Source organism: Salarias fasciatus, chromosome 15 (genome assembly GCF_902148845.1).
Source record: "Salarias fasciatus chromosome 15, fSalaFa1.1, whole genome shotgun sequence".
Classification (NCBI taxonomy): domain Eukaryota; kingdom Metazoa; phylum Chordata; class Actinopteri; order Blenniiformes; family Blenniidae; genus Salarias; species Salarias fasciatus.
The window spans coordinates 537,442-565,159 of record NC_043759.1 but is presented as its reverse complement, the minus strand read 5'-3'; the positions used below and the strand labels follow the sequence as shown (position 1 = coordinate 565,159).

At 51.8% G+C, this 27,718-nt stretch overlaps 1 protein-coding gene across 4 annotated transcripts; it reads left to right on the top strand.

Annotated features, from left to right (window-relative positions):
• Window positions 1–852: 852 nt before the first annotated feature.
• Window positions 853–25,411, top strand: gtf3c2 (general transcription factor IIIC, polypeptide 2, beta). Of its 4 annotated transcripts, none has more exons than XM_030111072.1 (20): window positions 853–1,129; window positions 2,023–2,131; window positions 6,003–6,735; window positions 7,665–7,777; window positions 7,901–8,085; window positions 9,712–9,797; window positions 12,009–12,086; window positions 12,167–12,268; window positions 12,771–12,998; window positions 13,075–13,186; window positions 13,413–13,524; window positions 19,321–19,346; window positions 19,687–19,816; window positions 20,035–20,176; window positions 22,259–22,420; window positions 22,742–22,820; window positions 22,924–23,052; window positions 23,146–23,490; window positions 23,781–23,885; window positions 24,418–25,411. In XM_030111072.1, exons 2-20 carry the CDS (start codon window positions 2,086–2,088, stop codon window positions 24,661–24,663), a joined length of 3,159 nt encoding a protein of 1,052 aa, XP_029966932.1. In that variant the 5' UTR covers window positions 853–1,129; window positions 2,023–2,085; the 3' UTR covers window positions 24,664–25,411. The 4 variants fall into 4 exon arrangements, with proteins under 4 accessions (XP_029966932.1, XP_029966929.1, XP_029966930.1 ...); XM_030111069.1 differs by having other exon boundaries at window positions 2,020–2,131; XM_030111070.1 differs by having other exon boundaries at window positions 2,017–2,131.
• The last annotated feature ends 2,307 nt before the right edge of the window (window positions 25,412–27,718 follow it).

Sequence of the window (27,718 nt, the reverse complement as noted above, 5' to 3'; positions counted from 1 at the left end):
AGGAAACCAACAGCTGACTGACTCCGGGAGAGGGCAGCATGCAGCGGGAAGTGGGAAGTAGGCAGTGGGCATGCCATCTAGTCAGCTTTAAATGAACTTATTTTTACAGTCAGGACACCTCTACCTTTCACCTGGTCTTTGAATGTCGTCATCACAAAGATTGTTCCGGATCACATGACCAACTTGTTTCCAGTTAGAACAGGAAACAGTCTCACGCTCCTCTTTTGTGCTCACAATCAGCACCATGCCAGTTTTGGCGTCGGATCTTCTGGAAGCATCATTTCCATCACTGCAGGCCTGCAGTGGAACACGGAGCACTGGAGAACCGTGTTGGCGTTCCATCAATACCAGCCACACTGAGGGATGGAGGTGGAGGTGGAGGCTGACGTAGCTCTTTTGGGTGTTTCGTTTTGATGTAAATGGAGTTTGATTGATCGCTGAGGGGTGGTGGTGTGATGTAGATCTCTTTAAACTGCAGGACATATGATGGACGCTGCAGAACAGCCACAGCGTTCCATAGAGTTCCATTTTCTTATGTAAACTGTTTTCTCTTCAGTTATTATTATTATTATTATTATCATTATTGTCCTGTAGCTTTTCTGTAAATAAAGTCATTGTTGAAAATCAATCAAGAATTTCCTGGTTCTCCCGGGTGCAGTTCCTCAGTCTGCCGGTAGGGTGCAGTACCTGGGCCTGCCGGTAGGGTGCAGTTCCTCAGTCTGCCGGTAGGGTGCAGTACCTGGGCCTGCCGGTGGGTGCAGTTCCTCGCTCTGCCGGTAGGGTGCAGTTCCTCGCTCTGCCGGTAGGGTGGAGTACCTGGGCCTGCCGGTAGGGGCCAGTGTGTCGCTCCGCTCTCCCACAGTAACATGGCGGGCTCCAGTCAGCGCTCTCCTCTCCTTTAGCAGCGGCTCCCGGTGAAAAGCGGGCGGGAGAGGTTTCTGTGACCCGTGGATCCTCCCGGGCGTCGCTGGCCGCGCTTCGAGGCTCCTTCTCCCGGTTCCCCTGACGTGTTTAGCGGCCGGAGCTGAGTTCGGGACTCGAACCCGGGTGTCCTCAGTCCGTCTCTCCGTGCACGGTGCGCCGGAGTTCAGCCGTCGCCACCGCGGAGGAAGTCCTCTCTGGTCGCAGGGTGAGTTTTTAAAGAGGTGACAGCTCGGTTCTACGCGGTTCCACGTGGTTCTACATGGTTCCACCGTTTATCACTGATTATTACCGAAAAGTCCCCGGTGGCCCGGATGTTAGCTTCCTCTGTTAGCCCCGCGGCTAAAGCCGGTGACACTCAGTCCTCGTCTTTACCTCTTAGAGAAACTCTTTGTTTCACGTTCCGCACTCATGAAAGCTCTGCCGAATCAAAGAGCGGCTTCCAGCGGTCAACCCGGTGCGGGTTTTATCCCGCTGCCGCGCGGTTTGTGCTTTACAGAAGCGAAAAGATGTGAAAATGTGTTGTTTTTGAATGGGGTTTGGTTTGACAGCCCCAGTCATAAAAACTCCACTTCAGCAGGAAATACCGTGTCTCCTCAACGAACTGGAAATAAAACCGTTTGACCTTAATATCAACTTACATCTGTGGAATAGAAGAACTCAGAAATATCTAAACGTGCTGTTCTGATCAGGCTTATTGATCAGAGTCTGGAGTCAGAGGAAACTCTGACTTTAGTTGTTGAATGTTAAAATAAACGTTCACACACTGAATGAAGAAGCAACCAGATAAAAACACTCATGCCAGATTATTTATTTGGAAAGAAAGTCGCGTCCGCTGACATCTGTGACACTAAATGGAACATATCAGAACCATGATGGAACTTTAACTTGTTTTTACACGTTCCCCAACTTACAGCAACCCTAAACAGCACGTCCAGAAAGGATCAGTGTCCGGCCGACATGTTCAGAAGTGACTCATTCAGATGATACCGATGTGTTAAAGACAGACGTTCAGACTCCAGGTTCTCCAGCCTCTCCAGGTTCTCTCATGGAACCCTTGATCATCCATCAGCTCTCTGTTCTTGTCTCCTGCTGGAGGAGGAACCGGATCCACACATGAGAACCGACCGACGGAGGAGGACGTAGCAGCAGAACCCGGACCCGATGGATCCCCCGGACACCGGACAGACGGGGACACCCGTCTCTGCAGGTGGGTGTGGGACAGCAGGACCGGGGACACCTAGACTAATTAGTTAACCAGTCACTAAACCAGCAGGTTAATCAGTAACTAGAAGAGCAGATTAATCAGTAACCAGTAACTAAACCAGCAACTCAGACAGTAACTAAACCATCAGAGCACCACAGTTAGAACCACGTTAGAACCACGTTAGAACCACGTCACTCAAGTCTTCTGTCTGATTTCCCAGTTCGATTGCTGATTATCAACACGCATGGATTACTGATGCTCCATCACTGACCACTGGTGATCCATCACTAATCACTGATTACTGATGATTCATCACTGATCACTGATGATCCATCACTGATCACTGATGATCCCTCACTGATTACGATGATCCCTCACTGATCACTGATGATCCATCACTGATCACTGATGATCCATCACTGATTACCGATGATCCCTCACTGATTACTGATGAGCCATCACTGATCACTGATGATCCATCACTGATCACTGATGATCCATCACTGATTACCGATGATCCCTCACTGATTACTGATGATCCATCATTGACCACTGATGATCAATCACTGATCACTGATGATCCATCACTGATTACTGATGATCCATCACTGATCACTGATGATCCCTCACTGATTACCAATTATCCATCACTGATTACTGATGATCCATCACTGATCACTGATGATCCATCATTGATCACTGATTACCAATGATCCCTCACTGATTACCAATTATCCATCACTGATTACCGATGATCCCTCACTGATTACTGATGAGCCATCACTGATCACTGATGATCCATCACTGATTACCAATTATCCATCACTGATCACTGATGATCCCTCACTGATTACTGATGAGCCATCACTGATGATCCATCACTGATTACCGATGATCCCTCACTGATTACTGATGATCCATCATTGATCACTGATGATCCATCACTGATCATTGATGATCCATCACTGATTACTGATGATCCATCACTGATCACTGATGATCCCTCACTGATTACTGATGATCCATCATTGATCACTGATGATCCATCACTGATTACCAATTATCCATCACTGATCACTGATGATCCCTCACTGATTACTGATGAGCCATCACTGATGATCCATCACTGATTACCGATGATCCCTCACTGATTACTGATGATCCATCATTGATCACTGATGATCCATCACTGATCATTGATGATCCATCACTGATTACTGATGATCCATCACTGATCACTGATGATCCCTCACTGATTACTGATGATCCATCATTGATCACTGATGATCCATCACTGATCATTGATGATCCATCACTGATTACTGATGATCCATCACTGATCACTGATGATCCCTCACTGATTACCAATTATCCATCACTGATCACTGATGATCCCTCACTGATTACTGATGAGCCATCACTGATGATCCATCACTGATTACCGATGATCCCTCACTGATTACTGATGATCCATCATTGATCACTGATGATCCATCACTGATCATTGATGATCCATCACTGATTACTGATGATCCATCACTGATCACTGATGATCCCTCACTGATTACTGATGATCCATCATTGATCACTGATGATCCATCACTGATCATTGATGATCCATCACTGATTACTGATGATCCATCACTGATCACTGATGATCCCTCACTGATTACCAATTATCCATCACTGATTACTGATGATCCATCACTGATCACTGATGATCCATCATTGATCACTGATTACCAATGATCCCTCACTGATTACCAATTATCCATCACTGATTACTGATGATCCATCACTGATCACTGATGATCCATCATTGATCACTGATTACCAATGATCCCTCACTGATTACCAATTATCCATCACTGATTACCGATGATCCCTCACTGATCACTGATGATCCATCACTGATTACCGATTATCCATCACTGATTACTGATGATTCATCACTGATTACTGATGATCCATCACTGATCACTGATGATCCCTCACTGATTACCAATTATCCATCACTGATTACCGATGATCCCTCACTGATCACTGGTGATCCATCACTGATTACCGATTATCCATCACTGATTACTGATGATTCGTCACTGATTACTGATGATTCATCACTGATTACTGATGATCCCTCACTGATTACCAATTATCCATCACTGATTACTGATGATCCATCACTGATCACTGATTACCGATGATCCCTCACTGATTACAAATTATCCATCACTGATCACCGATGATCCCTCACTGATCACTGATTATCCATCACTGATTACTGATGATTCATCACTGATTACTGATGATCCATCACTGATCACTGATGATCCCTCACTGATTACTGATGATTCATCACTGATTACTGATGATCCATCACTGATTACCGATGATCCCTCACTGATCACTGATGATCCATCACTGATCACCGATGATCCATCACTGATCACTGATGATCCATCACTGATTACTGATGATCCATCACTGATTACCGATGATCCCTCACTGATTACTGATGATCCATCACTGATTACTAATGATCCATCACTGATCACTGATGATCCATCATTCATCACTGATTACCGATGATCCCTCACTGATTACCAATTATCCATCACTGATTACCAATGATCCCTCACTGATCACTGATGATCCATTACTGATCACTGATGATCCATCACTGATCACTGATGATTCATCACTGATTACCGATGATCCCTCACTGATTACTGATGATCCATCACTGATCACTGATGATCCATCACTGATTACTGATGATCCATCACTGATTACCGATGATCCCTCACTGATTACTGATGATCCATCACTGATCACTGATGATCCATCACTGATTACTGATGATTCATCACTGATTACTGATGATCCATCACTGATCACTGATGATCCCTCACTGATTACTGATGATTCATCACTGATTACTGATGATCCATCACTGATCACTGATGATCCATCACTGATCACTGATCATCCCTCACTGATTACTCATGATCCATCACTGATCACTGATGATCCCTCACTGATTACCAATTATCCATCACTGATTACTGATGATCCATCACTGATCACTGATGATCCATCATTGATCACTGATTACCGATGATCCCTCACTGATTATGATGATGATGATGATGATGATGATGATGATGATAGAACTTTATTGATCCCCCGTAGGAGAAATTCAGGAGACCGGGCAGCAGAAAAAAACAAACATTCAACAAAAACACACCCAATAAAAATAAATAAGTAAATTCGTAAAGATAAAAAGATACGACGAATCCAGACATTAAAAGTACTTGTACATATAATAAATAGAAGTTAAAGTGCCAAAAAAAAAGTGCAAGTGATCCCTCACTGATTACCGATGGTCCCTCACTGATCACTGATGATCCATCACTGATCACTGATGATCCATCACTGATCACTGATGATCCATCACTGATCACTGATTACTGATGATCCCTCACTGATCGCTGATGATCCATCACTCACTACTGATGATCCCTCACTGATTACTGATGATCCCTCACTGATCACTGTTGATCCATCACTGATCACTAATGGCAAGTTTGCTGGGGCCAAGAAAATAGGGCGTTTTTCTTCTCAAACCAATGTGTGTCCGAAAGATATTTGCATCACAAACCGTTTACTGCTAAAAAGTCCGACCTCGTAAACGCTTGGCACTATTTTCTCTCCCTTCATATCACTCTGCACCGCCTACCGGTGGTGCTAACCGGCATTGCTGCCATGCTAGAGGCTATATGCTACATGCTAGAGAGCCTCCGTCTTCTGTGGATTTTGTGTGTTTTTTTTTTAGTTATCGTGTTTTAACGGCACATTTCTTCGTCCCCCTCAGAGAACGGGACGCCGTTGGACATGCCGTCAGAGATGTCCAGTCCAAAGAGACGCCGATGCAAGAAAAACCCCAAATACACAGACTACGAGGTCGACGACTCGTTTTTCACTGACGTCTTCCAAGACAGAGCCTGTGAGGGGAGTCCTCAGGGAGAAGGTGCAACTCCCGCCCAGACTCCGAGGAGGAGGGGGGGGAGGAAGCCTCTGTCCAGCGGACCGCCGGCCAGAGGGCGAAGGACGTCCAGGAAGGCACCAGCAAGAAGGACCCCGGCTAAGCACCGGGCCGCGGGGCGAGACAAAGACGGTGTCCAGGGAAACGGCGTCCAGGCTGAAGACAGCATCCAGGGAGACGGCGTCCAGGCTGGAGACGGCGTCCAGGCTGGAGACGGCGTCCAGGCTGGAGACGGCGTCCAGGCTGGAGACGGCGTCCAGGCTGGAGACGGCGTCCAGGGAGACGGCGTCCAGGCTGGAGACGGCGTCCAGGCTGGAGACGGCGTCCAGGGAGACGGCGTCCAGGCTGGAGACGGAATCGAGGCTGGAGATGGCGTCCAGGCTGGAGACGGAGACGGCGTCCAGCAGGACAACGTGACGCCCAAGCCCAGAAGGAAGCCGGTGAAGAGGAAGCGCCTGCAGCTGGACGCCGGGACGGAGCCGCCGGCGGACAAAGAGCCGCCGCCGGAGCCCGAGGAGGGAATCGAACCGGGAGGCCGGCGCAGGAGAGGAGCCGCCAGAGCGTAAGAAGAGCTGCTGTGATTCCCTGCAGTTCCTGTAGGGGTCGCTCAGTCACATCAAAGGTTTCAACGCAAAAGACGACTTCAGTCTGGAGTTTTAAAGACTGAGGCTCCGGCAACAACCTGACACTGACCAAGATTTCACCTCAGAACAGTTTTCCTGTAGCTCGTATTGCTGTAACTCTACCTGACTGTAACTCTAACTGACTGTAACTCTAACTGACTGTAACTCTAACTGACTGTAACTCTACCTGACTGTAACTCTAACTGACTGTAACTCTACCTGACTGTAACTCTAACTGACTGTAACTCTACCTGACTGTAACTCTAACTGACTGTAACTCTACCTGACTGTAACTCTAACTGACTGTAACGCTAACTGACTGTAACTCTACCTGACTGTAACTCTACCTGACTGTAACGCTAACTGACTGTAACTCTAACTGACTGTAACTCTACCTGACTGTAACTCTACCTGACTGTAACGCTAACTGACTGTAACGCTAACTGACTGTAACTCTACCTGACTGTAACTCTAACTGACTGTAACTCTACCTGACTGTAACTCTAACTGACTGTAACTCTACCTGACTGTAACTCTACCTGACTGTAACTCTAACTGACTGTAACTCTACCTGACTGTAACTCTACCTGACTGTAACTCTAACTGACTGTAACTCTACCTGACTGTAACTCTGACTGACTGTAACTCTACCTGACTGTAACTCTACCTGACTGTAACTCTAAGTAACTGACTGTAACTCTGCCTAACTGACTGTAACTCTATGTAACTTGCTGTAAGTAGCTGTAACTATGTAACTAGCTGTAACTCTCTGTACCTCGCTCTGTGTGTTCGAGGTTCCGTCAGCTCTGGCTGTCGGTGGTGCGTTCAGGGTCCCGTTGTTCTCAGTGCTGTCGGTGGAACCTTTCAGGGCCTTGAAGTACCTCCGCTCTCTGGCCGACGAGGTTCTGAACGCCGCCGACGAGCCGGAGTCCCGGCCGGGGGACGCAGACGTCCAGAGAACGAGTCCGTCTGGACGCCAGGGTGGGTGGACGTCCTCCAAACGCACCAATCACAGCTCAGCGTGGCTGCTGCTGCTTCCGGTCCTGGTTCTGTGTCTGGTTCTGGTTCTGGTTCTGACCCTGGCTGGTCTTCATGTTCCTGCAGCGCCGAGGCGCCAGAAGAGGAACCGTGTGGACAGCGGCGCCGCAGATGACCAGGACTTCGTTCCTGAAGGTCAGGAGATGAACGATGATGAAGAGGAGGAGGAGGAGGAAGAGGAGGAAGAGGAGGAGGACCTGGAGGACGAGTTGTTCCCCCGCAGGAGGAGTTCCACAGGTCCTCACAGCAGCGTGAGTGTTCCACCGCCGGGTTCTGAAGCAGGTCACTGGGTTCTAAAGCAGATCACTGGTTCTAAAGCAGATCACTGGGTTCTAAAGCAGATCACTGGGTTCTAAGGCAGATCACTGGGTTCTAAGGCAGATCACTGGGTTCTGAAGCAGATCACTGGGTTCTAAAGCAGATCACTGGGTTCTAAGGCAGATCACTGGGTTCTAAGGCAGATCACTGGGTTCTGAAGCAGATCACTGGGTTCTAAAGCAGATCACTGGGTTCTAAGGCAGATCACTGGGTTCTGAAGCAGATCACTGGGTTCTAAAGCAGATCACTGGGTTCTGAAGCAGATCACTGGGTTCTAAAGCAGATCACTGGGTTCTAAGGCAGATCACTGGGTTCTGAAGCAGATCACTGGGTTCTAAAGCAGATCACTGGGTTCTAAAGCAGATCACTGGGTTCTGAAGCAGATCACTGGGTTCTAAAGCAGATCACTGGGTTCTAAAGCAGATCACTGGTTCTAAAGCAGATCACTGGGTTCTAAAGCAGATCACTGGTTCTAAAGCAGATCACTGGGTTCTAAAGCAGATCACTGGGTTCTAAAGCAGATCACTGGGTTCTAAGGCAGATCACTGGGTTCTAAAGCAGATCACTAGGTTCTAAAGCAGATCACTGGGTTCTAAGGCAGATCACTGGGTTCTGAAGCAGATCACTGGGTTCTAAAGCAGATCACTGGGTTCTAAGGCAGATCACTGGGTTCTAAAGCAGATCACTGGGTTCTAAAGCAGATCACTGGGTTCTAAAGCAGATCACTAGGTTCTAAAGCAGATCACTGGGTTCTAAGGCAGATCACTGGGTTCTAAAGCAGATCACTGGGTTCTAAAGCAGATCACTGGGTTCTAAAGCAGATCACTGGGTTCTAAGGCAGATCACTGGGTTCTAAAGCAGATCACTAGGTTCTAAAGCAGATCACTGGGTTCTAAGGCAGATCACTGGGTTCTAAAGCAGATCACTGGGTTCTAAAGCAGATCACTGGGTTCTAAGGCAGATCACTGGGTTCTAAGGCAGATCACTAGGTTCTAAAGCAGATCACTGGGTTCTGAAGCAGATCACTAGGTTCTAAGACAGATCACTGGGTTCTAAGGCAGATCACTGGGTTCTAAAGCAGATCACTGGGTTCTGAAGCAGATCACTAGGTTCTAAGGCAGATCACTGGGTTCTAAAGCAGATCACTGGGTAAAGCTGACTCAGCAGTTGTGGCTCCTGCTGTTGGAAGGGTTAGTTATCCGGAGCGACCAGCAGGGGGGGCTGCTGCTCCACAGTCCAGCAGGGTTCTCCACTCTTCATGTTCTCTGTGTTCTCTCATTGGTTTTTTTCATAAACACTTCTGTTGACATTTTTAAATTACAAAGTCACGACGACCATGGGAGCCCAGAACGCTCAGCCCTCCAGAACACCTGGGAAGTCGGGTTTTTCTGTGCTGACCTGCGGTTCTCCTCTGTCCTGCTGCTGCAGTCCGGATGTTCTCACACCTTCTGTGATTTCATCCTGGAAGTGAAATGTTCTCGTTGCTTGAGAAGTTCTCACTTTGTTCCAGGAGAGAAAATCTCGAACTTTATTCATGTTGTTGTTGTTTTTTTTTCCAGCGGACTTCATTCGACAAACGGAACTTCGAACCGTCCAAGAACATGCTGAGAGCCCTCTGGGACACTGCTGAGACCACCGAGAAGTAGTGAGTATCCAGAACGTCCGGAACCCTCTGCCTCGTCGCTGAAGGCTGTTCTCGTCATCGTTCTCCTGGCTGAACGTCCGGAGCTGCAACGTTCTCGTCCTGCTGCTTCTGTTCATTTTCTCGTTTGTTGGTCCAAACCGTGGCACCCGGCCCGTCTGCAGAGCGCGGCACGTTTGATCTGCGGCATTGATTACCTTGAGAACTTGCTCCAGAACAGAATGAAGCTGTAACATGTAAGGCTGACTGAAGTACCGTATCGGCGCGAATAGAGGAGCACTCTGATTATAAGACGAGCCCGAATTTTCAAATATTATTTAGTGAAAATAAAAACATGTTGAAGACAATAAGGTCATAAAACAACTTTTTATTGTACAATTATTCTAGAAAAACTCACAACAAGAGAAAACATTTCATGTGATTTGAGATCCAGAAATATTACTGCAGTATGAAATAAAAACTGTTTTCTCTTTCTCAGAATGTGAGACTCAGTGAATCAGCAACAGACAGGAACCGCAAAGGTTCAATAATTGCATTAATGATGGAAATAACTTTAGAACCATCAAATTCAGGTTCTGTTCAGCTTCACGAGCATTCATAATTCAGTCCAATATGTCTTGGCGGCTTGGCAGCAGTTTGTTGAACCAGCAGTTTAAACGTCTCCTCAGTTGTTTGCTCACTGGTCGCGTTCCAGCTTCTTCGCTCCAGTTCTCATCAGATCACTGTGACGCTCCATTCACTTCCTGTTCACGGTACTTTGGCTCCATCTAGCGGCGCGGATGTGTAACAACAGTCTAGTCCTCGGTTATAGTACGACCCCATTTTGGAGAAAACAGTTTCTGGAAAAAAACATTGTCCTATATTTGGGGCAATACGGTAATTATTTCCAGCTGCGTTTTTTACATCACAGTTGAGAAACTCGCTGTTCTTCCCAGCCGGAGCTGCGCTGCTGGCTCCTCTTCGGCCGGCGCTTCAGTCTGGAGTCGGTTTTCTTTTGGCCATTCCATGGACGGTAAATACAGTGACGGAGCTCTCCTGACGTCCCCCCCAGCGTTCTGCAGACTCCAGCCAGTCCAGCAGGACGTCTCCATGTCAAACTTTTGAGATCGGATGCAATGTGATTGGTCCGGCCCGTCACATGGCGCATCACGTGGACAGAGGGGGCGCTGTGATTGGGCAATTTATGCAAAACTTTAACTTGTAAAATAAAATCAACCGATGCTTGATGTGAAAACCAGAGTCTGGTGAAGCAGCAGGGTGGAGAACCAGAGCCTGAGACCAGGACCTGGTCTGGAACCGGGAGCTTTATATGTTTACACTCTGATAATCGGCATTTTTGAACAGTTCCAATGAGACTGGGGCTCTTTTTGAAAACAGCATCATCGCCCCCTGCTGGAATTTCCCCAGAATTACAGCTTTTTTGCGCTGCAGCATCAGGTCCTTGTTTTCTGAGTGGTGGCGCTGTGGCGACTCTCCGGATGGATCCGGGGTTGTCGGTTGGTTGATGTTCGTGACGCTGAAGGTCTGATCACACGTAGGTGGAGCCGAACAACGCCAGCGGCTCAGACAGCGCAGGAGGCGGCGTTCATTCTGGGTTCTCCTCAGCAGACCGTTTTCCCCCGTTAAACTCGGAGATCCGTCTGTGGGAGCGTCATGTTTTCGCTGACAGCAGACTCGAGCATAGTTAGCGTGCTCTGTGGCAAAGTGACGGCTGTTGACTTCCGTAAGGGACGCCGGGGTGAGGCAAACGGCAGGCGGCCGGTGTTCAGCCGTCCACTCCCGACCGAACACGGCGCTCTCTGTCCGCTGTCCTGTCCTTCAGTCAGAGAGCACCGCAACAAAGTCAGTGTATCCGGAGTGCGCCATCTAGTGGGAAAACATCAGAACTGCAGGGGAAATGAAACGAACAAGGTTTATTCATTTAACTTTTTCAAGTTTGGAGAAACGTTGAGCAGGCCGCATATGGCCCGCGGGCCATAGTTTGCCCCTGCTTGATCTAGAACATCTTTAGAACTCCTCAAGAAGCCGTGAGTATCTAGAACGTCTTCAGAACCCTCTCAGAACCAGTGAGCTTCCAGGGCCTGTGACAGCGACGAGAACAAACACTGGAACCTCCAGCTGAACTGATGGTCTGTGTGTGTGTGTGTGTGTGTGTGTGTGTGTGTGTGTTTGTGTGTGTGTGTGTGTGTGTGTGTGTGTGTGTGTGTGTTCCAGCCGCCAGCAGCACTGCAGCAGCTGGGTCTTTCCCGACTGGATCCCGTCCTCGTCTGACTGGAGTCGGGTTCCGCCGAGGTAACGGGGGAAGGTTCCGGCGCCGTGGGAACGCTGTGAGCTGAGTTTGCATGTTCTCCCTGCTCTGGTGTTCTCCTCAGCCGTGTGGAGGAGTACCTGCCTCAGGAGCGCCAGTCGGCGGCGTTCCGGGTGTCCAGAGACGGCCTGCAGAAGGAGGAGGAGCCACTGCAGCGGCTCGCCAGGTGGGTGTCCTGGGGGCGGGGCTTAGTGAGGCCGGGCTCCGCCCAATTCACAGTCAGCATCTGAAACAGATGTGACCTGTTTCCATGGAAACGTGGCGTCAACAGGAAACGAAAAAAACAGATGATGTTTCCATGGAAGTGTGGTGATGTAAACAGGAGACTGAAACACACAGATGACGTGTTTCCATGGAAACATGGTGTAAACAAGAAACTAATGAGGACGACCCGTTTCCAAGGAAACGTGATGTAAACAGGAAACAGACGATGTGTTTCTATGGAAACGTAGTGTAAACAGGAAACAAACACAGAGATGATGTTTCTGTGGAAACCTGGTGATGTAAACAGGAAACTGAAGCACAGAAACGACATGTTTCCATGGAAACAGACGACCTGTTTCCATGGAAACATGATGTAAACGGGAAACTGAAACACACAGATGACGGGTTTCCATGGAAACGTGCTGTGATCGGGACTCAGACCGTGGTTCTGCTGTCCGGTCCAGGTTCCAGGCGCTGCCGCCTCACCCGCTGTGCTGGGACTCGGCGCTGTTCACCGGCGGGCCGGTCTGGGCCCTGGAGTGGTGCCCCGCCCCCGACGGCGCCCCCGCCACCCAGTACCTGGCCCTGGCCTGCCACCGCGGCATGGAGGACCGGCACCGCGCCGACCGGACCCACGCCGGCCCGGGACTGGTCCAGCTGTGGGACGTCGGCAGGCTGGAGTACAACCAGGAGTAGGGAGACGTCTCCGGGTCCGTCCCCGTCCCTCCGTCCGCCTCGCGTCCCGCTCACGTTCTTCTGGTTCCGCAGACCGGACCGCCGGCCCTCGCTGTCCTACGGCCTGGCTCTGGACGACGGCTTCATCTGGGCCCTCAAGTGGTGTCCTGCAGGCTGCTGGGAGCCGCCAGCCTCGGCCCGCAAGGTAGGACCCGGACCAGGACCCGGACCCGGACTGGGACCCAGACCTGGGCCGGGACCTGACGCCGTTTACAGATGTCTCTGAACACATCACTGACAAGGAACTAGAAACTAGGAACTAGAATTTGCAGACGTTTAGAAACGTTCAGATCAAAGACCTGAAACTGGCCCCCCCCCCCCCTCCCTCTGCCCCCTCTGCCCCCCCCCCCCCCCCCCCCCCCCTCCTGAAGCACCCCCTCCTGTCCAGACTGGGTCTGCTGGCCGTGGTCTCGTCCTCCTCCGTGGTCTCGGTCTACAGTCTTCCTCACCCGGAGGCTCTGCTGCAGAACCAAGCGGACTCAGGTGAGACTCAGGAACCCGGGACCGGTTCCCCCAGTGTGGGGGACGGTTCTGGACGTTACCAACACTCAGTCGCTCCCTCCGTTTGCTAAAAGGTCAAAGAGCATCAGAGCTGAACCCTCTGGGTTCATCAGCCTGTTCTGAGACTCTGGGCCCAGGTTCTAGAACAGGGGTGTCAAACTGGTGCCAGAAAGGCAGCAGACTCCACTCATGTCATCAGGTCTTCAGGGAAGCTTGATGAATTGAGTGGAGTCTGCTGCTCCTGCTTGAAAACCTGCCGCCACTCGGCCCTTTCTGGCACCAGTTTGACACCCGTGTTCTAGAAGGTTCTAGCAGAGGGACCTGGAGTCTGGACACGCTGAAGAACTCGTTACAGAATGTCCACCGGTCCCTCATTCCAGGACCTGAACCCAGTAGAACCCTCTGGAACCCATTCCTCCCCCATCAGCTCTGTTCCAGACTCTCAGGAGGTTCTGGCGGGGGTTCCACGGTTCCACCTGGGTTCCTTCCCAGAGCCCCCGGGTGCAGCGAGCAGTGTGTCCAGCAGAGGGCAGCGTTGGCCTTCTGGTTCCAGAGAACCGTCCAAAGTAGGTTCTTCAGGGAGAACTCAGCTTGACTGAGCCCCTGGTCCTGGTCCTGGTCCTGTACTCAGGACTCTGGGTTCTAGGTTCCTGACTCTGGGTTCGGGACTCTGGGCTCTACACTCTTGGTTTTGGACTCGGTAGTCTGGATTCTGGGTTCTGGATTCAGGACCCGGGACTGCGGATTCTGGACTCTAAATACAGGACTCTGGATTCTGGGTTCTGGATTTGGGACTTGGGGTTCCGGACTCTGGGTTCTGGATTCTAGGTCCAAGACTCTGGGTTCTGGGTCCTGGACCAGCCTGAGGTCCGGTCTGTTCAGACCGCTGCTGGGCTCCTCCGGTTCTCCGCTGACGGAACGCTGCGGCTCCCAGACTAACGAGGCGTGGAACCGGCCATCCATCACCGCAGAGCGCCGGAGGACGAGCCGGCGTGTCGAGAACCGCTCCGCCTCGCCGCGGTCCGTTAAGTCTTATCTCCGGGAGCCGCGTTCTCCGCCTGATGCGGTTCTGCTGACTCCGCAAACCACCGCAGCAGACAGGGACATTCCTGACAACCACCGCCTGTGAACACTTTTAGAAACCACTGTCTGTCAACACTTGTATCAGCCGTCGTCAATGAACACTTCAGAAAACCACCGTCTCAAACCTTTTGAAAACCACTGTCTGTGGACACTTTTAGAAACCACTGTCTGTCAACATCTCCATAAACCACTGTCTGTGAACACTTTCCAAAGTGAACTATTGTCACAACACAGGAATAAGAAAATCGCAAGCTCACTGAAATCCATCGTCTGTGAACATTCTGGAAGCACATCTGCTGTATGAAGCGGATTCCTCAGGAAACCACTGTCTGTGAACACTTTAAAAAGCACCCTTCAGCTGTGAAGACTTCCGACACAAACACTCACCTGAACCAGTCTGCCTGTCTGTCCACAGTTCCACCAACCACTGTCTGCGAACATTTCCAAGAAGTGAATCTTTTGAAAACCACTGTCGGTGATCATCGCCTCTAGAAGCCATTTCCCATAACACCTTCAGTTAACCGGTTTTCAAAACACTCCCGTAAAACCATCGTCTGCGAAAAGTTCCATCAACCCACTGCCTGTGAACACTGAAAAGAAGTGAAGCTCCTGAACCTCCGGTTGTTGGTCAGAACGACTGATGCCGACTGACCACTGACAGAAGACAGAAAAGTTTTGTTTTGAAAAGGCTGCTGCTGTTGTCAGACTGTACCGTCACCGTGGTAACGCGTCGACCGACCGGTGGAAGCCACACGGCGCTGGTCGGCCATGGTTGTTTTCTGATCACAGTCTTCAGTTTGACACAGCGATCAGCAGTGACGCTGAATTTTACTGTTTAGTGTTTTAACTGACAGGCTAGCTTAGAGGCTAGCTTAGAGCAGGGTTCCCCAATAGGCAGCCCGTGGGCCGGATCTGGCCTGCCGAACCGTCCATTCGGCCCGTGAGAGGATTCCAGCATGCACGCATTACCCCGGGCCCTGGAGCGGACGCACGTTCTCCGCATGCCTCCGTCGCCACCCCCCCCCCAGGATTACTCCTGCAACAACACATCATCAGCAGGGTAAAACTAACCTGTCTCACGACGGTCTAACCCAGCTCACGTTCCCTGTTAGTGGGGAACAATCCAACGCTTGGTGAATTCTGCTTCACAATGATAGGAAGAGCCGACATCGAAGGATCAAACAGCGACGTCGTCTTAGCGACGGGATCTTAAACCAGAGATTCTCCGCAGGAGAGCTCTGGCAGCCTCTGCCCTGCAGTCTCTCTGGAAACCACTCTGGCATCACCAAGACGAAGCTCCAAATCTACAACACCGCCGTACTCTCCATTCTGCTATATGGCTCTGAAACCTGGCCCTGAATAAGACCCTGGCCACAAGAATAGATGGCTTCGACAGCAGGGCTCTCAGAGCCATTGAGAACATCAGGTGGCCACAGCGAATACCCAACGAAGCGCTCAGAGCCGCACAAACCAGCCCAGAGCCTCCCGCCCGGCTGCACAACGCCGCAGCCGCTGGTTCGGCCATGTTCTCCGTCTTCCCCTTGACCACCCGACAAGAGCCATTCTGAATTTTGACCCAAAGGCCGCCGGCTGGAGACGACCAGGAGGCAGGCCCCGAACTCCATGGCTCGACATCATTGCGGACGACCTCCGACAACGTGGAATTACCGTGAAGGATACAGACCTGCTGGCACAAGATCGCCTGTACTGGATAAACCTGATTTCTCTGGTTGGCTCTACGCCACAGGACGGGATGCCAGCCCAACGCAACAGCATGACCGACTGACTGACAGGCTAGCTTAAAGGCTAGCTGACAGGCTAGCTTAAAGGCTAGCTGACAGGCTAGAAGAGCTGATCGATTCTCCTTTGCGGATCTTTTATAGATCTTTTGCATTTCCTTTGCTCATCCTGTGCCTGTACCTCTGACTCTGACTGTACCTTTACATCTGACTGTAGCTGTACCTCTGGCTGTACCTGTACCTTTGACTGTACCTTTACCTCTGGCTGTACCTTTACCTCTGACTGCACCTGTACCTCTACCTGTAGCTGTACCTCTGGCTGTACCTGTACCTCTGACTGTACCTGTACCTTTACCTCTGGCTGTACCTGTACCTCTGCCTGTACCTTTACCTCTGACTCTACCTGTACCTCTGACTCTACCTGTACCTTTACTTCTGACTCCGACTGTAGCTGTACCTCTAACTCTGCCTGTGCCTGTACCTCTGACTGTACCTTTTCCTCTGACTGTAGCTGTACCTCTGACTGTACCTTTACCTCTGACTCTGACTGTAGCTGTACCTCTGGCTGTACCTGTACCTCTGACTGTACCTGTACCTTTACCTCTGGCTGTACCCTTACCTCTGACTGTACCTGTACCTTTACCTCTGGCTGTACCTTTACCTCTGACTGTACCTGTACCTCTGACTGTACCTTTACTTCTGACTGCACCTGTACCTCTGCCTGTACCTTTACGTCTGACTCTGACTGTAGCTGTACCTCTACCTGCACCTTTACCTCTTACTGTAACTGTACCTCTGACTGTACCTCTGACTCTACCTGTACCTTCACTTCTGACTCCGACTGTAGCTGTACCTCTGACTCTGCCTGTGCCTGTACCTCTGACTGTAGCTTTTCCTCTGACTGTACTTGTACCTCTGACTGTACCTGTTCCTCTGACTCTGACTGTAGCTGTACCTCTGACTGTACCTTTACCTCTGGCTGTACCTGTACCTCTGACTGTACCTGTACCTGTACCTCTGGCTGTACCTGTACCTTTAACTCTGGCTGTACCTTTACCTCTGACTGTACCTGTACCTTTACCTCTGGCTGTACCTTTACCTCTGACTGTACCTGTACCTCTGACTGTACCTTTACTTCTGACTGCACCTGTACCTCTGCCTGTACCTTTACGTCTGACTCCGACTGTAGCTGTACCTCTACCTGCACCTTTACCTCTTACTGTAACTGTACCTCTGACTCTACCTGTACCTTTACTTCTGACTCCGACTGTAGCTGTACCTCTGACTCTGCCTGTGCCTGTACCTCTGACTGTACCTTTTCCTCTGACTGTACTTGTACCTCTGACTGTACCTGTTCCTCTGACTCTGACTGTAGCTGTACCTCTGACTGTACCTGTTCCTCTGACTGTCCCTGTACCTCTTGGCGGCGGGACGTGACAGTTTCCGGGGTGAGCGTCTTCTCCTGACGAGTGGACGAGGCGTAGCAGGCTGACGGGGTTCCGCTCCACCTGGCGCCGTCAGCTGACGGGGTCAAAGGTGGAATTAGCGGGAGGGGGTGGGGTTTGGGGTGTCGGTGGGGTAACCGGGCGGCCCGGTGCGTCCGCCCCCGCCTCCTCGCTGCTCATGACTGATAATTAGAAATGTCTTTTGTCCATCCAGTCAGCAGAATGAATGAGAGGAGGAGGGGGAAGGCGGGGTGATGGAGGGGTGATGGAGGGAGGAGGCGGGGTGATGGAGGGGTGATGGAGGGAGGAGGCGGGGTGATGGAGGGGTGATGGAGGGAGCAGACAAAAGGCAGACTCTGCCGCCGTGACATAATTTACGGCGCCGCTCTCCGTCAGACCAGGATCTGTAATTGAAATGACAAAGAAGATGCATCACCGCTCGGAGGAACCGACGCTCGCCGGATCCTGTCCGGGCGCCAGACTGTCCTCACGTTCTCCTCTCAGGTTCACTTTTACACGGAACATGTCCGAGTTCTCCCATCATGCTCCAGTTCCAGTGTGTTTTAGCGAAGACCTCAGGATACAGCGTGCGTCACCGTACGGTCGCCCCGGCGCCACAAGAACACAGTACAGCTTCTGGACAGCTAGCTGAGGAAAGCTGCATTAAGTGTACATCAGATGTTACTGATCACTAATCAGGCGTTATCGATCACTCAGAGAACAAACTGAGTCACATCATCTCAAAGTAACAGTTCTTCTCTTCTCCCTGAAGAACTCAGGGAAGCTTTCTGACCTGCAGCAGGAAACACCAGGGTGGAGTTCCCTCAGTTCCCTGGAGCAGAGGGCCGTGGAGCATGTAGCGTGTATCATATAGCATGTAACGTTTAGCATGTAGCGTGTATCATATAGCATGTAGCGTGTATCATATCAGCATGTAGCCTGTTGCATGTAGCATGTTGCGTGTATCGTGTAGCATGTGGCGTGTAACGTGTGTTGTGTATTGTTTAGCATGTAGCATGGTGTTGTATAGCTTGTAGTGTTTATCATAGCATGTAGCCTGTAGCATGTAGCGTGTAGCATGTATCATATAGCATATAGCCTATAGCATGCAGCCTTGAGCATGTACAATGTAATATATAGCCTGTAGCATGTAGCCTGTATTATGTAGCCTGTAGCCTGTACACTGTAATGTATATAGCATGTAGCTGGACTGCACTGGAACACGGGGGTCTGAGGTCTGGGTTCTGGGTTCTGGGTCTGAGGTCTGGGTTCTGGGTCTGGGTTCTTTCATCCAGTGGCTGCAGTGAGGCGACATGGCCTGATGTGCAATGCATTTTGGGCAAAAAACAAACGAAACCAGTGAAGCGAGTCCAAACAGGCAGATGGAGTGTCGAGGAAGAGCGGCGACCTCGGTCCGGTCGTCGACCCCGTTTCCATGACGACGACTTCTCAGCTGAAAACATCAGGGAAGTTTGACTGTTTGTCTGACTGACATGTGACTGTTTCCACAGGGGAGGACAGTCCTGCAGTGTTCAAGGTACACACACACACACACACACACACACACACACACACACACACACACACACCTTTTCTCAATGTATCAGTTTGATTCTCATGGTCTAATGTAACTGTGTAACACACACACACACACACACACACACACACCTTTTCTCAATATATCAGTTTGATTCTCATGGTCTAATGTAACTGTGTAACACACACACACACACACACACACACACCTTTTCTCAATATATCAGTTTGATTCTCATGGTCTGATGTAACTGTGTGTGTGTGTGTGTGTGTGTGTGTGTGTGTGTGTGTGTGTGTGTGTGTGTGTGTGTGTGTGTGTGTGTGTGTGTGTGTGTGTTCAGGCCCGGCCGGTCGTCCACCTCAGGCTGGGTTCCTTCAGAGCTCCTCGCCTTCAGCGCAGCGGTTTGGTTCTCTCTGTCGACTGGTTGCCGCAGAAACCGCACAACATCATCGCCGTGGGATTCTACGATGGTATGAACACCCCGTCTGACCCAGGACCCAGAACCCCTGGTCCTCTGTACCTCTGAACCCCTGAACCCTGAACCCTGAGACCAACCCTTTGAGAGCAGTCTGACTGTGTTTCCGTGGAAACGGGGTCTCCATAGAAACAGGAAACCTAAGCTTCTCTGAAACAGAAACAACAGTCAGTGAACCGGTGTGATGTGTGCCCCCCCCCCCCCCCCCCCCAGGGATGGTGGGTCTGTGGGACCTGAACACCCGGTCCGCCCTGTTGCGGGTCCGAGACTCGGAGTGCGTCAGCCTGCTGCCGTACCGCTGCTTCCTGGCTCACCACAACGCCGTGCGGGCCCTGTCCTTCTGCCCCGCCTCCAGGTGAGTGAGGCTCCGCCCTTAAATCAGTCCTCAGCCAGACTTTCTGCTGGGCCTTCAGTACAGTGGAGTTACTTGTTTAATGTGGAGCAGCGCGTTACCATGACGACATGGAGAATGTCAGGTTACCATGGTTACATGGAGAGTGTCAGTTTACCATGGTTACATGGAGAGTGTCAGGTTACCATGACAACATGGAGAGTGTCATGTTACCATGATGACGAGGAGAGTGCCAGGTTACCATGACAACATGGAGAGTGTCAGGTTACCATGGTTACATGGAGAGTGTCAGTTTACCATGGTTACATGGAGAGTGTCAGGTTACCATGACAACATGGAGAGTGTCAGGTTATCATGACGACATGGAGAGTGTCAGGTTACCATGACGAAATGGAGAGTGTCAGGTTACCATGGTTACATGGAGAGTGTGAGATTACCACGACAACATGGAGAGTGTCATGTTACCATGATGACGAGGAGAGTGCCAGGTTACCATGACAACATGGAGAGTGTCAGGTTACCGTGGTGACATGGAGAGTGTGACATTGCAATGACACAAGTTGTTTGGTCGCAAAAACAACCATCGAGGTCAACTAGTGACCCAACATGCTAACTCCATGGCTTTCAGTGTTTCTGTCGTTGCCATGGGCGTTTCCATAGCAACACGAAACACTGAAATGAAATCATAACACCCATGTGTTTTCGCTTGAGGCGTTGCCATGGAAACGTGATACCTTCCTTGAAGGCAAGTTCACAGAAATGTAAACTTGAAGCGTTTTTAGTTTAAAGCCTTGCTGGGTTCGATTCCCGCCCCGCTCCGGCCCCGGTGCCGGCCCCGGCCCCGGTGCTGGCCCCAGCCCTGGTGCTGACCCCGGCCCCGGTGCTGGCCCCGGCCCCGGTGCTGGCCCCGGCCCCGGTTCCGGCCCGTCCCCGGCTCTCTGCCATCCCGGCACGCCGCGGCTCCATAGCGCGTCGCAACGTCTCATTGGAATTAATGGTTCGTTAACGGCGGACGCCGCCGCATCGCTCATCTGGAGGCAGATCCTGACAAACAGGCAGTCCGGCTGTGTGACCCGGCCGCTCGTCCAGGCGTGTGTGTGTGTGTGTGTGTGTGTGTGTGTGCGCGCGTGCATGCGTGCGCGTGCGTGCGTGCGTGGGTGCTTGTCCCTCCTCCCTCGGTCCGGCTGTATCGATCGTCCTCCGCTTGTTTTCTGTCTCGTCTCTCGTCGGATCGATGGACAGGGAGGAGATGAATTCCACCCGTCCTCAGTCGGAGCCCCGGTTCGATTCCCGCTTCGCTCCATCAGGGACAATCCTGTTGGACTTTGTGTTAGATGACCTGTTTTTTCCGGTGTTGCCGTCTTCGGCGCCGTCATGGAGACGAGAGCCGAAGCCGCCGTAGCGGCAGGCGGCAAACCGGTGACCGGTACAGCCGCTGACCCGGTACACTCGGTGATCCGGTACAGCTGCTCACCCGGTACAGTCGTTGACCCGGTACAGTTGGTGACCCGGTACAGTCATTGACCCGGTACAGTCGGTGATCCGGTACAGTCATTGACCCGGTACAGTCGGTGATCCGGTACAGTCGTTGACCCGGTACAGTCGGTGATCCGGTACAGTCGGTGATCCGGTACAGCTGCTAACCCGGTACAGTCGTTGACCCGGTACAGTCGGTGATCCGGTACAGTCGTTGACCCGGTACAGTCGGTGATCCGGTACAGTCGTTGACCCGGTACAGTCGGTGATCCGGTACAGTCGGTGATCCGGTACAGCTGCTAACCCGGTACAGTCGTTGACCCGGTAAATTCAGTGAACCGACGGCTGACCCTAACAGCTGATGAACTGATACAGTCGTTGACCTGGTACAGTCGGCCAACCAGCGACCAACCCGGTACAGTCGGTGTGCCGGTTCTCTCCGTCTCATAACCTGTATTGTTCTCTGGGGTCTCAGGTTCCTGCTGGTCTCTCGGGGTCTCAGGTTCCTGCTGGTCTCTTGGGGTCTCAGGTTCCTGCTGGTCTCTCGGGGTCTCAGGTTCCTGCTGGTCTCTCGGGGTCTCAGGTTCCCGTTGTTCTCTGGGTTCTCAGGTTCCTGCTGGTGACGGCCGGGGACGACCACAACGTGAAGACCTGGGACCTGAACAGACTGTGGGACCCGGTCTCCGTCCAGAGGCGCCAGCTGGTCAACGGCCTGGTCTGGACGCTGCAGGCCCCCGGAGTCCTGCTGGTCCAGGACAGCGCCTTCGCCCCGTAGGTCCAGACTGGAACCAGAACCAGACCAGACCCAGTCCCCAGACCCAGACTGGAACCAGAACCAGACCAGACCAGACCCAGTCCCCAGACCCAGACTGGAACCAGAACCAGACCAGACCAGACCCAGTCCCCAGACCCAGACTGGAACCAGAACCACACCAGACCAGACCCAGTCCCCAGACCCAGACTGGAACCAGAACCAGACCAGACCCGGTCCCCAGACTCATTCCCCAGACCCGGTCCCCAGACTCAGACTGGAACCAGAACCAGAACCGGTCCCCAGACCCAGCCCTGATCCAGACTCCGGTTCTCCTTCAGGAAGTTCTCTCTGGGTCTCCACTTCACCGACTGCAGCCTCCGCTCCGTCCTGCTGATTCCCAGATCCACCAACGTCTGGGTGAGTCCAGAGGGTTCTGCTGAGGGTTCTCCTGGAGACCCGCAGAGACTAATGTCTCCTGTCCCCCGTCCCTCTGTCCCCCCGTCCCCCCGTCCCCCGTCAGTCCCTGTCCTACTCGGCCTGGCTGCACTCGGCGGTGACGGTGGACGTTCTGGGAGAACTGGTCCTGGTTCTGCTGCCTCAGCGGCTCTGCTTCCAGCAGGGCTTCAAACGGATCCAGGAGCGCCGCTTCGTAAGGAACGCCGCCGGGTCTGCCGGGTCTGCCGGTTCTGTTCGGTTCTGTTCGGTTCTGTTCTGAACATCAGAACCCGTCTCTTCCTTCCAGCCGGTCTGTCTTGCTTCTCTGGTTCCTCACCGGACATCTGGAGGAGGGAGTGAGGAAGAGGAGGAGGAGGAGGAAGAGCCTTCCCCTGGAGGAGGGAACCAGGAGAACCAAGAGAACCGGGAGAACCAGGAGAACCAGGAGAACCAGGAGAACCGGGAGAACCACAAGAACCGGGAGAACCAAGAGAACCGGGAGAACCGAGAGAACCAGGAGAACCGGGAGAACCAGGAGAACCGGGAGAACCAGGAGAACCGGGAGAACCGGCCTCCAGGTCCTGGTCTACGGTTCCAGTCCTACAGAGAAGCTGTGAAGAAATGCTTCATCCTCCACGAGGACAACAACCTGGTGGGCGGAGCTTCATGTTCTACCTTCTCCTCCTGAGGGGGTCATGCAGGGTTCTCCTCCGGCGGGGGTCATGCAGGGTTCTCCTCCTGAGGGGGTCATGCAGGGTTCTCCTCCTGAGGGGGTCATGCAGGGTTCTCCTCCTGAGGGGGTCATGCAGGGTTCTCCTCCTGAGGGAGTCATGCAGGGTTCTCCTCCTGAGGGGGTCATGCAGGGTTCTCCTCCGGCGGGGGTCTCTGTTCCTTTGGTTCAGGTCGTTTCTGTGTTTTCATGATTTGACCTTTGACCTGCAGGTGACCTTCGGAACTGCAAAGCGAACTTTGTGGAAGCGGATGGCCAACACCGAGACCAGGTCAAAGGTCAACCTGGACAAGCTGCCGCTGGCCGCTCTGCACAAGGTACGCACACACACACACGCACATACGCACGCACACACACACACACACACACACTCAGCTGGCAGTAAGCAGCAGAGGGGAGAATCTTCCTGCTATAAATGTAATGATGTGTAAAATGAGGAAAGTGTCACCTGGTGGTGGGGGTTGGGGGGGGGGGGGGGGGGGGGTGTTGGGGGGGGGGGCGGGGCCTGCGGGGCCGGATGATGGACGGGAGGAGCTCTGGGAGTCTGGAGGGGATGGAGGGAGCAAACAGAAGAGGAGAGCCGATATCGATCAGCTGAGAGGCTCCGTCACCGTGGAAACAGCTTCCTCCCACCAGCTGGTCACCATGGAAACATAACAACACATCACAGGTTCATCCCGCCAGCCGGTCACCATGGAAACATAACAACACCGTCTCAAGTTCATCCAGAAGCACGAAGTCTATCAGGAATCACTCCACTCCTTCTTCCTCCTCCTCCTCTTCCTCCTCCTCCTCCTCTTCCTCCTCCCCCTCCTCTTCCTCCTAACAGCCTCTCCTCCTCTTCCTCAGGTCCAGTTCAGTCCTAACTTGACCTCTCACCCCTGGCTGGCGGCCGGCGGTCAGTCTGGAGTCGTTCGTCTGCACTGTGTGAGGAACCTGACCGGCTCCCACATGCAGACCCTGATCCAGAAGAACCGGGACCGCTTCAGAGCCCTGTACCCCCCCCCAGGACCGGAACCGGGGCCGGGACCGGGAGCAGCAGCAGGACCAGGACCGGGAGGAGGAGCAGGAGGAGGAGCACAGACTCGCTCCTGATTGGCCCCGCCGCCTGTTCTCATTGGATGGTTCTAGCCCCGCCTCCCGTTGTCATTGGGCAGCTCTAGCCCCGCCTCCTGTTCTCCTGCCGTCTCCCCCTGGTGGTGAGATGAAGAACTGCCTTTTCTCAGGTTGTAAATGGAGGAAATACTTGAATCTCCCTGCTGGATCTTCTTCTTCTTCTTCTTCTTCTTCTTCTTCTTCTTCTTCTTCTTCTTCTTCTTCTTCTTCTTCTTCTTCTTCTTCTTCTTCTTCTTCTTCTTCTTCTTCTTCTTCTTCTTCTTCTTCTTCTTCTTCTTCTTCTTCTTCTTCTTCTTCTTCTTCTTCTTCTTCTTCTTCTTCTTCTTCTGTTGTTATTTTCACATTTTATTTATTTTGTGTCTTCGTGTTTTTATAAACTTTCCTTGTAAAGTAGCACCGGTTTCTTTTTTTGGTTTTCTTTTTACCGTGTTTCACATCTGGCGGTCCAGTCCGGTCCGGTCCAGTCCGGTCCGGACTAGTCCAGTTCAGTCCAGTTCAGTCAGGATCAGTCCGGTCCAGCCTGGTTCAATCCAGTCAGATCCAGTCCAAGTCAGACGAGTCTAGTCCGGTCCGATCCAGTCCAGTCTTGTGAGGTCCAGTCCAGTCTGGTCCCACCGGTCTGATCCGGTCCAGTCTGGTCCCGCAGGTCCTGGACTCCCAGCAGCTCTGGACCTTGTCCGGTTCCTCCTGGATGTTTGTGACGATCAGCTGATTCACTGAATAAAGATTTTTCTCTGTAACTGAACTTCTGTTGTTTCATTGCTTCCGTCAGGTGGTCTGATTCCTAAACCCCGCCCATTTCTCTCCCAGACTCCTCCCCCTCCATCAGACTCCTCCCGTTTCTCTCCCAGACTCCTCCCCCTCCATCAGACTCCTCCCATTTCTCTCCCAGACTCCTCCCCCTCCATCAGATTCTTCTTTCTCTGCTAGACTCCTCCTCCTCCATCAGACTCCTCCCATTTCTCTGCTAGACTCCTCCCCTTCCATCAGACTCCTCCCATTTCTCTGCTAGACTCCTCCCCTTCCATCAGACTCCTCCCATTTCTCTCCCAGACTCCTCCCCCTCCATCAGATTCTTCTTATTTCTCTGCTAGACTCCTCCCCCTCCATCAGACTCCTCCCATTTCTCTGCTAGACTCCTCCTCCTCCATCAGACTCCTCCCAGGACCAGCCACCTTCGTCCTGAACCCGTTGTTTGTTGACAGCTCTCTGTTCCTTCTCCTGCATCTGGACCTGGATGTGGATCTGGACCTGGACCTCGATCTGGATATGGACCTTTATCTGGATCTGGATCTAGACCTGGACCCAGACTCCCCCTTCAGCCTCTTTCAAGCCGACTCTGTTGACTGGGCTCTGGTCCCTGTGATGAGGGACCAGGTGAGACCAGGTAGGACCAGATAGGACCAGGTGGACCCCCGTCCATGAGAGTCCAGGCCGACTCACCAGGACCGGAGCACACGAGCAGGAACAGGTACCGCAACCCGAGCCTGAACCCATCTGAGTCCCGGTACCTGGGGACCTGGGAACCGGGACCGGGACTCAGTGGTCCCAGTCTTCAGTGCTGTTCTGATCCTTGTTGGACGAGTTACTGTAAAAAGTAATTAGTTCTAGTTACTTCCTTCAAAAAAGTAACTAATTAGGAGGCAGAGTAACTTGTTATTGAAGTGTTAGAGAACCGGATCTCCTCTGAACCTCGACCCGGATCAAACTGATCACATGATCACTGACCGGGAGCTTGACTCTCCGTGGTTCTCATGCTGCTGTGAGAGAACCAGCAGCTTCAGCTGGAACCGGAGGTCCAGGTGTGTTCACAACCCAGCGGCTGACTGTGTGTTCCAGAAGCTAGAACCCAGAGAACCCAGGACCGGAGAACCCAGGCCCGGAGAACCCAGGCCCGGAGAACCCAGGCCCGGAGAACCCAGGACCGGAGAACCCAGGCCCGGAGAACCCAGGACCGGAGAACCCAGGTCCGGAGAACCCAGGCCCGGAGAACCCAGGACCGGAGAACCCAGGCCCGGAGAACCCAGGCCCGGAGAACCCAGGATCGGAGAACCCAGGACCGGAGAACCCAGGACCTCAGAGACTGTTGATATTTTTAAAGGGAGGTTAAAAACACACCTTTTAATCAGGCTTCTCGCTGGCCTTCTACATTCCTCTCATCTCCATCTTTATTTATGTAATTTTATTCTATTCTGTTGTGTACTTTCAACGTATTTCACCTTTCTACTTTATAATCTTATTATTTTATATTAACTTTGTATTTAACTTTGTATCCACGAGCTGGGAGAGTGTGTGTGTGTGTGTGTGTGTGTGTGTGTGTGTGTGTGTGTGTGTGTGTGTGTGTGTGTGTGCGTGCTTGCATGCTTGCGTGGTTTTGTTCTTTGTTTTTCGATTGATTCCACTGTTCAGCACTTTGAGCTTTTTTTTTTTGAAAAAGAAAAGTTCCTTATAAATGAAGTTTGATTGATTGGCGTCTGGACTTCCATTTAAGATGATTTAAAAGCTGAACGGTCAGGTTCTACGGTTGTATCTCTACCTGCTGTAACGGTCAGGTTCTACGGTTGTATCTCTACCTGCTGTAACGGTCAGGTTCTACGGTTGTATCTCTACCTGCTGTAACGGTCAGGTTCTACGGTTGTATCTCTACCTGCTGTAACGGTCAGGTTCTACGGTTGTATCTCTACCTGCTGTAATGGTCAGGTTCTACGGTTGTATCTCTACCTGCTGTAACGGTCAGGTTCTACGGTTCCATCTCTACCTGCTCCGGACTCCAGAGGAGGAACCAGCTAAAAAGAGAACCGCAGTAACGGAACCACGTCTCCTGTTGTCAGTAACGGTGTGTTTTTATTGTAACACTGAGAAACTAATTAGGTCAGTTTTATTCCTGAAGCGTGTTTTCCTGCCGGTTCTCCTGCTAGTTCTCCGTCTGGTTCTCCTGCTGGTCCTCCGTCTGGTTCTCTGTCTGGTTCTCCTGGTGGTTCCCTGCTGGTCCTCCATCTGGTTCTCCGTCTGGTTCTCCTGCTGGTCCTCCTGG